General features: G+C 49.2%; 1 protein-coding gene and 1 long non-coding RNA gene across 4 annotated transcripts; one reads left to right on the forward strand and one right to left on the reverse strand.

Moving 5' to 3' along the window:
• The first annotated feature begins 4161 nt into the window (after positions 1–4161).
• LOC121439581 lies at positions 4162–5989 on the forward strand. Of its 2 annotated transcripts, XR_005973270.1 has the most exons (4): positions 4176–4227; positions 4333–4506; positions 5108–5277; positions 5851–5989. It is a non-coding gene; the product is annotated as an uncharacterized LOC121439581 (long non-coding RNA). The 2 variants fall into 2 exon arrangements; XR_005973269.1 differs by having other exon boundaries at positions 4162–4506.
• Inmt (indolethylamine N-methyltransferase) lies at positions 5510–11302 on the reverse strand. Of its 2 annotated transcripts, none has more exons than XM_041640088.1 (3): positions 11100–11302; positions 9682–9889; positions 5510–6130 (listed from the first exon to the last, which is right to left on the reverse strand). In XM_041640088.1, the coding sequence occupies exons 1-3, from the start codon at positions 11254–11256 to the stop codon at positions 5710–5712; spliced, it is 786 nt and encodes a 261-aa protein (XP_041496022.1). In that variant the 5' UTR covers positions 11257–11302; the 3' UTR covers positions 5510–5709. The 2 variants fall into 2 exon arrangements, with proteins under 2 accessions (XP_041496022.1, XP_041496021.1); XM_041640087.1 differs by having other exon boundaries at positions 5510–6133.
• Positions 11303–11630: the final 328 nt, after the last annotated feature.

Below are 11630 nucleotides of genomic sequence, written 5' to 3' on the forward strand. Positions count from 1 at the left end.
GTCAGAGGGCTGGTGGGGACCAGCATCAGGAGAAGAAGGAGGGGGAGTCTGAGCTGAGGGACAGCTAAGAGAGCAGGGTCCTCAGGTGGACGATGCGTGAAGTTAGAGTACCAATCCCCTACCCTGGGAAGACAGGCGAGAGAGGTTCTCCAGGGGCACGAGTGTGTGACCCATGTCCTCTGTGTCCAGGGCAGAGAGGCCAGCAAGGTGGATCCCAGGGTTTGTACATCTGCATTAGCAGAATGGACATGAACCCTGGCTCTGCCTCATGGAAATCAGCATGGAACCTCGAGTATGCATCTCTTGAGATGAACTGAGGATAGCTCCCCTGGGGCTGGGGTTTCTGAGACAGACTTCTTCCTGGAAGTGTGTGGCCCAGCACAGGGCTGTTGGTAGGGCAGGTGGCTTCATTCCTGGAGCAGTCAGAGCCATTCTGTGGCAAGTTCTCCATGCTGCAAACACACGGGACAATTTTCAGAACAGTAACACCATGCTGCTGGTTGACTCCTACTGCTGAGCTCTGACAGACCGGGAGTGAAGCCATCTGCCCTTCCGAGGGCACTTGGAAGTTACTTGGCGGCCAGACACAGATAGGATGAAAACCCAGGCTACCTTTTTTGATCCTGTGGCCCAAGACAGGCTTGACATTCTCTGAGATGCAATTTGTGCACCCACAAAATGAGGGTGTGCTGGCTAATTTTGGTTGTCAGTTTTACTACACCCGGAATCAGCTAGAACCCAGGCCACTGGGTAGGACTGTGAAGTGTTTACTCTATTGCATCATTTGAGGTGGGAAGACCCATCTGAAATCTGGCCCTCACCTTCTTGTGGTAGTCCACATAAAGAAGATGGAAGAAGGGAGCATTTGCTTTTTTATTTATTTTATTTTATTTTTGCCGGCTTACCCTTATTGTTACTGGAACATTTATCTAGCCTCCTGCTGAGGTATTCCTTTACTGGTATTAGAACCTTCATCTTTGGAATTCCAATGTAGACTGGACTAGTTGAGCTATCCATCTTCTTGAATAGTAACGACTACTAAGTTCTTAGTTTTCCTTTGGGAAGATGGTTCATCATGGCTAGACAAGTCAGACCACAGTCTGTAATCTACTCTAATAAATCCTCAGTTGGGTGTGGTGGTGCTTACCTTTAAATCCCAATCTGACTTTAAGGCAGAAGCAGGTGGATCTCTGAGTTCAAGGACAGCCTGGTCTATAGAGAAAATTCCAGAACACCCAAGGTTACATAGAGAAACCCTTGAAGAACCAAAATAAATAAATGAATCCTCATATCTAAATATATACATACATATGGTAGTTTGAAAGAGACTGGCCCTCATAGGTTCATATATTTGAATACTTAGTCGTCAGAAAGTAGAACGGAGTAGGGGGTGTGTCCTTGTTGAAGTAGCTGTGGCCTTGTGGAAGTGCATCTGAGGGTGGGTGGACTCGGAGGTTTCAGAAGCCCAGGACAGGCCTAATATTTCTCTCTCTGCCTGCTGCCTTTGGATCAGGTTGTAATGTTCTCAGCTACTGTTCCAGTGCCCAGTGTACAGCCACACTCCCTGCCATGATGGTCATGGACTACCCTCTGAAACTGTAAGCAAGCCCCCAATGAAATGCTTTCTTCTGTAAGTGTTGCCTTGGTCATGGCGTCTCTTCAATGCAGTAGAACAGTGACAAAGACACACACACACACACACACACACACACACACACACACATATATATTCATTCTCTCGGTTCTTTGTCTCCAGAGAACCCCGACTAACACAGGGAGTTATTTCAAGTGCTCTGCAATTATTTACTGCAGGCCTGGCGGTCCTGTATTTGGTTCTGGGAGCACAACCTCCCACAATGATGGAGGCCATGCACAGACCTTCCAAGCAGCTACTCCTTGCCCCATGCTTGTTTTCTGAAGTGCATGGCTTTGGGGAGAGGTGGTGAGCCCACAAGCAGACCTCATGGCTTCTCTTTTGCAAACTTGTCCCTTGAAACAGGAAAGCTATCAAAATGAGAATTCAGTAGGTTGTCTGTAGGAAAATAGTGCAACTGGACATAATAATATTAAGTGAAATACACCAGTCTCAGAAAGACAAAATATCATATGTTTTTGCTCAGATGCTGTGCTGGTTAGTTTTTCTTAACTTGATACAAACTAGAGTTCCTCAAAAAGGGAACCTCATTTGAGGAATTGCCTCCATCAGATTGGCCTGTGAGTGTATCGGGGGAGCATTGTTTTGATTGTTGATTGATGTGGGGGGCAGCCCACTATGGGCAGTACCACGTCTAGGTAGGTTGACCTGGCCTGTATAAGGAAGGTAGCTGAATATGAGCCAGCTTTCCTCCTCTGCTCAGTTCTTGCCTCTGCTCCTGCTTGAGCCCCCGTTCAGAGGTTCCTCAGTGACTGACTCATCAGGATCTACAAGCCAAATGAAGTCCCAATGGACCATTACCTTTGTCCAGGATATTTATCATACCCACAGAATCCTAACTAAAACATATTTGGTGTCTAGATTCTCTACAGAACATAAAATTATGTATGGAGGTAGAAATGAAACTGCTTAGGAGATCAAGGGACCGAATGAGAAGAGAGGGCGAATGGGGATTATGCTCAGTATATAATATGCTTGTGTGAAAATGCCTTACATAACACAGCACAATGTATGGTGCGTCTACACAGTGAAAGAAAACACAGAGCTTCAGAGTGACGTAAAGAAGCAGGGACCCAGCTCTAAAAGAAGCCAGAAAAAAAAAAATGAAGCCAACAGGAAGCCCAGGAGGCAACAGAGCTTAAAGGAGGAGCGTCGTGCCTCCTCCTGCAGTTGGTTTCTGATGGAGCCCAGATTCTTTTTTTTTCTGGATACCTGCATATTTTCTTTCCTTGGTAGAGCTTGGAAAATTAAGACTAAGTGATACCCAAGCTTAGCTTGCCACTGTGCCAAAGTCCTGTATTTTTGGCCTTCCCTTTTTTGCATCATTGCCATTCCTGATCCATGCCCCAGATGCCTGCAGCTGTTTCCCACCCAGAGTCATGGGCATCTGCATTTTCTAAAACTTACCAGGATGCTCAATGCTAGCAAACCTGTTCACTGGACTCTCAGGCCCTGCTGCCTGAATTGCACTTAGTGATTCTGGGATGCGTCCTCTTCCTTTGTTTCCAGCAAACTGGGTGGGGAAGAGGACCCCACCCTGTATTTTACACACTGTATGCACACGCCAGGAGGCCTGTGGCTACTGGAAGGCTGCCAATGACTAGTGTAGACACCAAGATGGGGCCCAAAACCTCCTGCTTGGCACTGTCCACCTTAAGATACTCCATCCACCAGCCACCACATGACTCAGCTTGGTCTCCCACCAGCTTCCTCTCCTACCACCTCCAGGCACAGTGGAGCTGTAGAATATGGGACCACATAGACAGGGAATCCTGGTTTTCAGAGACCTTGCCTGTAGAGGACTTCTGGCAGGTGTTTTGTTTTGTTTTTGTTTTTGTCTTTTGTTGTTGTTGTTGTTTTCCTGAAGAGGGCAGGAAAAAACCCAACAAAACAAAACAGGATGTCAGAAAGTTGTTTGAGCAAACAAACACCTCTTCTAAGAGCAGGTGAGCTCTCCTGATGATCTGCCCTGCACTGCCCTCTCATGGCCAGATGGAATCATTGCGCCCTCACATTGCTGTAGCTCTGAAGCAGAGCCAGGGCTGAAACTTGGTTTGTCCTTGATACCAGTGTGAGGACTCCCTGGGTACTGCCCTCTAACCTAAGGTTCCAGGTCACTCCACAAACACAACAGAAACATTGAGGAAAGCTCACCTGTTTTAGCAGCAGTGCAGCTGCCCTTCCCCAGGCTGTGGTTGTTGGCCTGGCCTTTCTCATCACTTGCCCTTTCTGTTTAGTGCTCAGAAGGGGAGAATGGGTAAGAGAGGGGGAAGGAAAAGCCCTGTGTAGTAAGGTTATTCGGTCAAAGGTTATCCTGGCTAGGTTTTTGTTTGTTTTGTTGTTGTTTGTCACAAGCTTGACACAAGCTAGACTCGTTTGAAAAGAGGGAATCTCAATTGAGAAAAATGCCTTATCAGAGTGGCATTTTCAGCCCACTGTGGGTGGGGCCACGCCTGTGACGGTGGTACAGGATGGTATAAGAAAGCAGGCTGAGAAAGCCAGTAAACAGTGTCCCTCCGCAGCTTCTGCTCCTTTCCTGCCTCCAGGTGTCCACCCTACTGAGGCAGAAATTGGTACTAGGAGTGGAGGCATTGTGACAAACCTGAACGTGTGTTTTAGGGAGGATCATGGTCTCATTTGAACTTTGGGTTCTCTGAGCTCTGCGGTCTGTCCTCTAGGATCTCGGAAGAGAAGCCTGTGGAGAGCATTGCAGATGACAAAGGCCTGGCTTGTGAAGTTCAGAGGGGAATGAAGATCTAGCGTTGCTTGTATGTGATGTTTTGAATTCAGATATGTGGTTCCAGTCAGCCAGAAGAGGTGGCTGTGGTTAACACCAGATCAGAATGACTAAGGTGAGAACTTTGCTTTGCTGGTCCAATTGATACTGCTTAGCTGGAGCGCTGGAACCTTTTCCCTCAGAGCCAGCATTTCAGGCAAGGCAAGAATAAGACTGCATTGGCTTTGGGAAGCTGCTTTGCTGGGTTGATTGGGCTTGGCACCATGGGAGCTGGCATACTGTGGAGGGGCCCTGCTCCTTTCACAGAATGACCAGGGCCTTCATGTGTGCCAGAGTAGGGAAGAAAGGTCATCACTTCCCTTTGTAGAGGGCAACTGGTCCCAATTCTGGGAGCAGCCCCAATAGCCCCAGTGAGTAGGGAGGCCGTTGAGAACTTACTACCTAGAGAACGTTCCTCAAAGACCTGGATATGTCTCTAGGCCTTCCCAGAAATCATGGCTTGGGTTTTTGGCTGTGTGGATGGATCAGCCTGACTCAGCTGGCCACTCCTGAAGCTCCATGTCTCCAGGATCAGGCCTCTGTGTGGCTCTGCTGTGTGACTCATCAAACCATCAGATGTAGAGAGTGCCTGCCTCACCCCTATATGTAGTCACCCAACTCTGGAAGGTGCCTCTGGCTATGAAACCTGAGGTACTAGTCTTCCATTTCTCTCCTAGAAGGGCCAGAGTGCCCAGAAGTGATCCACACTCCAACCAGCACACTGCGTACATGACATCTCTTTCCTGAACCTGGGTACGGTGGCCAGACTATTGTGGTTGGCACCCGCACGTCTGTTGAAGCTACTTGCAGAGTTTTTAGTACCTCTGGACACAATGAGGGAACGTTGGTAAGCATGGCCAGCTCCCTCAGTAGGCAATGCCACCTGCAGGCCCCACACTGGCCCCAGCTCCAGGTGCTTCAGTGGAATGGGCTTGGTGCTGCTCATACCTCCTGCTCTCCCTCCAATGTCTGCCTCTATGTTCACAGCATCTGTTAGCAGATACATAGTTGGCAGCCAAATTCTCGTCTGTTGTTGGGAAAGGCTATCCCAAGACAGAATCCAGAGACATCACTTTATTTCAATGAGCTTTATTTAGGGTAAGAAAAGAACCAAAGGGGATGGCTGTTGGGGCTTAAACTAGAGAGAGAGAACCTTGGGTTTTTCCCTTGTGACCTTATAACCAGATAGAAGGAGCATGACCAGTGTTAGAAGCCGTGGAGAAAGACTACAAATGCTGGCTATGACTTCCCCAGGGAAGGCGCTTCTCTGCCAGGGTCCTCAGGCACTGGGGCCCTTGCGGGCGATTATAAAACAGAGACCCTCGCAGAAGGCCTGGGAGTATTTGAGGGGGACACAGTTGCACTTCAGCACCTGACAACCTGCATCTTGAAGAGCCTTCTCTACTGTCTCCTTCTCCAGGTAGACCCCAGAGAACTTTTTGGGACCTACCATATAGTGCTGGAAACACAGAGTAACCATGGTAACCAGGTGGCCCCCTGGCTTCAGCAGGTCAGCCAGTCTGCGCAGGGCTGCCCGGTAGGTTTCCACATCAAGACAGGCACACTCCATGGCCAGAAAGGTCAGCACGCAGTCAGCCAGCGGCACTTGAGCTGACCCCAGCGGGGGTGTCTTGGTCACATCACACTTCAGGACACGAGTGACCGTCCTTTGGAGCTTGGCCTCCTTCTCCTGCCACCTGCTTCTGTGAGAAGATCAGGGGGGTGCTGTGGTGACAAGACGGCAGCGAACCGATACAATAAACGATCCAAACTCATAATTATGAAAAACAGCTCCTGTGATTGTTGCGATTTTCTCCGGCCCCACAACCATCCATCTAGTTAATGTGCCCTGCAACATGCCATACAGATGGAAACTGAGGCACTGAGCTGCTCACAGCCATCAGGGATGGTGGATTTGGTATTTGGGTTCATCCTCCTCTTCCTCTCTCTCTCTTTCTTCTTTATGCTCTTTCAATCTTTTTGGTGTATTTCGTTATTATCATCTTGTTTACACTTATGAGTGTGTGAAAATGTGCATGCCAATCTTCGTGTGTGTGTGTGTGTGTGTGTGTGTGTGTGTGTGTAGGCCAGAGTACTACCTCAGGTGTCATTCCTCAGGGGCTGTCTATTTTTTCTTGTTTTAATTGCACAGACTATCTCACTGAGCAAGTAGGCCAGCCTGGCTGCCCAACAAGTCCCCTGGATCTCCTATTTCATCTTGCTTAGTGCTGGGATCATAAGCACAAGCCACCACATCCCACTTTAAAACAAAGCAAACAACCCCAAAAAACACAAAACATGGGTTCTGGGACTTGAATTCAGATCTTCATGCTTGCAAGGTAAGCCCTGTATGACCCAGCTGTCTCCCCATCCTCTTTATTATTCAAAAAACCCTTGCTCTTTTTTGGAGACAAGGTCTCTCTGTGAACTTCAGAACTCGCCTAGAACACACTCTGTAGCTCAAACTGACTTCGCACTCGTGAGTCTCTTGAGAGCTAGGGCTCAGGGGTGTGCTCCTTCGTATGACATTTTTTTTAAATCATCTTGTGGCCAGTTCTGTTGAATTGTTTGCAGGTAGAATGCCGTGTGGCTGCTGCCACTGTTTGTTAACCTTCCCTTCCACCTCACACTGAGTTCCTGGGCTTCAGATGGATATGGTGCTGGCATCCTAACACTTGGGAGGCTGAGGCAGGAGGATCATGAATGAGTTCAAGGTCAACCTGGGCTAGACATAAGATTGTCTAAAAAAAAAATACAAAACAATCACCCACTCCTGGATCCTTGCACTCATTAAACAGCATGAAGCAGTGACTGCCAGGTGCGGCCTCTGGTTAGGACCCATCTGGTGTCGGTCTCTGGGTTTGCCAGCGTGGGATAGCTATACACATGGAATCCTGCAGCACTCCTCCCTCGATGTATGGCTTTTAGCATGATGGATTTAGGCTCACCCACATTAGGGCTCCCTGCTTTTGAAACTGTGTTCTTTCCTTAGCTTCTTGCGGGAAGGGACACACGATCATGGTGCTTACTTTCTTGTCTCCCTTGGCAGCCTCCTGCTGACTTCCGTCTGTCATCATCTTCCTCTCTTCTGGCCGTCCAGTGATCTCCTCCCCCAGAGGTCCTAGCCCAGCCTTGCAGTAACCCTGTAGTTCCTGGTCAGACTGCTGCTTCCCCAGCGTCTCCATAGCCCTGTCCCATCAGCAGCTCCAGCTGTGCCTGCTGTCTAAATGTCATCGTCCTCTACTTCCTTCCTGCATCTGTGGCCGTGAACCTTGGGGTCACCCTTGGCTCCTCACTTCCCTTTACCAAACCCACAGAGCTGTTACAGACTCCAGCATCCTCCAAGCCCCTCCATGAAATTCTCGAGTTACTAGGGGTGGCCCTGCCAGCTGCTGCTCTGACTGGGTTGGCACTCCTCAGTTTGGTACACAGACTAGTTCTTTCAAAGATGTAGATCTTGAACTAGCAAGATGGCTCAGTTAATAAAGGAGATTACTGCCAAATATCATAATCCCTAGGACCTCCATGTTGAAAAGAGAGAACCAACTCTCACAGGTTGTCTTCTGACCTCCATGCATGCCCCATTCGTGCACTTGTGTGCATGTGCATGCACACACACACATATATGTACACTATGCACTGTACACACATACATGCACACATTTACATACATACATGCACACTAACAAACATACGCTCTCACACAAATAGACGTACACACTTTCACATACACATATTCATGCTGCATCCAAACACCTGCAAACACAAATACACATCCACACAACATACACATGCACGCACGCACACACGCATGCACACACAACATGCACACACTGTGTCATTATGTTACTCTTCTCAGTCTCGAGGGTGCCAGTGTGTGATGTAGGTGGCCCTCCCTGATGCCTGACCTGTCCTCTTCATACATGGGTCTTTAGCCTTTGCTTGCTGCTCATGTCACTTATGTGGTCTTCCTGAGACATGGCCTTTGTTCCCTCACCTCGACTACAGGAGCCCTAGGTCCTGGAAGAGGTCACCGCTAGCCCAGAACATTGTTCTCCTGTCCCCGCGGAAGCCTCTCCTCTCACCTCCAGCTACCTGTCTCAGTTTATCATGATGGTGGCTTTCTCTTCATATAATAGGACCTCCCTGAGGCTCCCTCCTCCTGCCTGTGTGTGCTCTTGACTTAATGAGAGTGAGAGACACACAGATGGGATTAACTCCAAGGCCCCTGTAATTAGCGTCCCTCTAGCTAGGACCACCATAGGCTGTCCTGGACTGTCATGGTCAGTCTCTCTGTTCCAAAATCAGAGCAGAAATACTGACCTGTTTTTCCCCTGCTTTGAAGAGGGCTAGAGGACCCTTTCCAAGCCAGGGCCTCAGTTTCCCCAGCTGTAGAATAAGCAGAATTACTGACCCTTGCAATTCCAGTTGGGGCTTATACCGTCTATGAACCAAAGTGGACACAGGACCTGCAGAAGGCCACTGCTATTGGTCTCTGGGACTTCGTCACAGTGCTGAGAAACACAAGTGTGGGGTGTACCTCACATCATGTCTTTTCATGATAAGTGTGTCCCCCAACATCAAAGGAGATGCTGAACCAGTCTCCAGAGCAAAGTGGGAATGGTGTGAGCTGGGGCAGTGTTCAGGACTTCCTGGAGGAGGTGACACAGAAGCTGATGTCACAGCTAGTCTGAACAGGTTCAGAGAAGGGGAGAGCAGGGACAGACAGTTTGGGGCAGCACTGGGACTGGAGGTTGGACTGACCTGGGGGAGGCTTATAAGTTCATGAGGTGCAGGCAGCTCAGGAGGAAAATGATGTGGGTAGTGGGTTCCTTTGCTGTCCTGGGCACCACAGGGGCTTTGCCTGAGTAGATGACATGATGTGGGATTTCCCTTTGTGTGCTGTGATTATCATTTATGAATAAAGAAACTGCTTTGGGCTTATGGCAGGGCAGAACGTAGGTGGACAGGGAAAACTAAACTGAATGCTGGGAAAAAGAAAGGTGGAGTGAGAGAGAAGCTATGAAGCCCCACTGGAACCAGACGGAACTTTAGCCGGTAAACCACAGCCATGTGGCCATACACAGATTAATAGAAATAGGTTAAATTAATATGTAAGAGTTAGCCAATAAGAAGGTAGAGCTAATTGGCCAAGCAGTAATTTAATACAGTGATTATTTCGGATCTGAGCAGCAGAGAACCAAGTGGCTTGCTACTACAATGAAGCGGGTGGAAGACATGGGGAAGTTACCTGTCTCCCTCTAGCTCACACACATGCTTCACTATGGAGGACCAATCATAGGCCCCCGGCTCCTTCTTCAGCCATTTCTGCAACTCCTGCAGATTCTGTGGAGTGTAATCAGCGACGATGATCTCCCGGAAGACCTCGCATGCTGAAAGCAGCTGGTAGATGGTGGGGCCAGTGCCAATGTCGATCAGGACATCTCCCCTTATACCTCCTGTGGAGACAGCAGGAGCATCTTGACTCCACATCCTGCTAAGAGTGTGGTGGACGCCAAGCCTCATTAGGGTGTGCCAGGTGAGAAGGCCAGTAGCCTCTTGCCTCTGGGCTGTGGGTTGATAGGATTGGGGAATAATGCTGGGGGTGGGGTACAGCTGACGTTCTCAAAACCCTCCATGTTGGCCTCAGGATACTAGTGGAAGCCTGGGAAGCATGTCTGACCTTCTGGAGAAATTTAGGGTTGATGGCTAATCAGTCGACACTGGCTTATCTCTAAGAACAGAGGGTTTAGAGGTCCGCGGATATTGACAGAGTGACAGGGTCCGGGATGAAGGTTGAGAAGGAAGCCGGTCAGCTCTTAGCTCTTCAGCTATGCTAGAAAAGATAGTTATGTATGAGGAAGCAAGAACAGCACTAGGGTATGGCCTCTCAGCCCTTCCCCCTCCATTTCATAGTCTCCTTTTACATCTATTCTGCCCCAGTATTCTCCAGGAGCACTGAACTCCCCTTCCTCTGTATTCTTAGGGATAACCTTTGCTGCCCCTTCCTTGGCACTGAATGTCTGGTTAAGAAAGCTTTTTGAAGGGGTGGTTGGAGCTAAGTAGTCTCAGGGTCACACAGAACACACTGTCCCCACTAATGTTGAGCAATCTGAACTATTATGCTTTATTCTTGCCGGTTCTCTTGGCTCTCTCTCTCTCTCTCTCTCTCTCTCTCTCTCTCTTTCTCTCTCTCTCTCTCTCCCCCTTAGTTGAGCCTTAGTTTCCCCCCCTTAAATGTTGGGGGAAGATTATAGATGCTTGTATGCATGTATGTTTGTGTGTGTAATAATTTTTTTATCAGATTTTCAGAGAGATGCAAAGTTCTAGAACGACTAGAGAGCTCTCTGGAAGGTCTGTGGCGGCGGCCGCGGAGGATGGAGCAGCTTTGGGCTCATGCTCATATTGTCACTTCTCCCAGCAGTCACCTAGGAGCTCTACAAATCTGGGCGTACCCCTCGAATTTTACAAGTGGAGCAAACGAAGCCGATCATGGCTGCAAGCTCTCAAAGCAAGGCTCCCCTCAACCCACATACAATGCCATCTGGGAGCCCTGCAAGCTGGCCAGGCTGCCAGGCTGGTCACCTCTGCAGCATCTGTATGTACAGGATGGGCTCTTCGTGTTGGTACTGCTCCAGCCCCTCCCCAGGGAGGACCTCAACCACTCACCCACAGAGAAGGTCTGGTGAAGGTTCTGCAGGCTAAACTTTATGATTTCCCGTTCTGCCACCGGGCCTGAGTCGAAGTTGTAGAAGGTGTCCAGGTAGTCTCGGGGACTGAACTCCTTCTCGTAGTCCTCACCAGCCTGGTACACCTTGCCCTCCATCCTGGACACCCCGTTGCTGCTGTCTGTACTCCCCTTGTCCCTGCAGAGAACCCATCCCTTCCCACCACCTATTATGTAATCTCCTTTAGCAGACCTCCCCTCTTGGGGAGGAGCTAGGGTTGCTGCAGTGACATCAGGGTGCTGGTGTCACATTCCTGGTTGGATATCATTTTTGTGACAGAGCACGAGAATGCTAGAGTGTCCCCAAACCTGTCCTGGGGAAGCTCGCATCACTAGTTTGGAGGTGGTGCTGCTGGCATTGGGAGAGAGAGAGAATTAGAGAGGGACAGAGAAGAAGAACCCAAGACCAGAGAGACCTGGGTCTGCTCAGCGATGCTTCACTCTTGGGATTGAGAGCAGAGTGGGGACTCAGG

This window comes from Microtus oregoni, unplaced genomic scaffold (assembly GCF_018167655.1).
Source record: "Microtus oregoni isolate MIOR12 unplaced genomic scaffold, Mior012 000062F_ref0000492, whole genome shotgun sequence".
Classification (NCBI taxonomy): domain Eukaryota; kingdom Metazoa; phylum Chordata; class Mammalia; order Rodentia; family Cricetidae; genus Microtus; species Microtus oregoni.

Bases quoted from the DNA above. Each gene is read 5' to 3' on its own strand.
- Inmt (XM_041640087.1), bottom strand. From the start codon at position 11,256: ATGGAGGGCAAGGTGTACCAGGCTGGTGAGGACTACGAGAAGGAGTTC. The intron at 9,890-11,099 runs GTGAGTGGTTGA...CTGTCTCCACAG, and splicing joins TCACCAGACCTTCTCTGTGG to GAGGTATAAGGGGAGATGTC. The intron at 6,134-9,681 runs GTAACTTCCCCA...ATCTTCTCACAG, and splicing joins TGTGAGCTAGAGGGAGACAG to AAGCAGGTGGCAGGAGAAGG.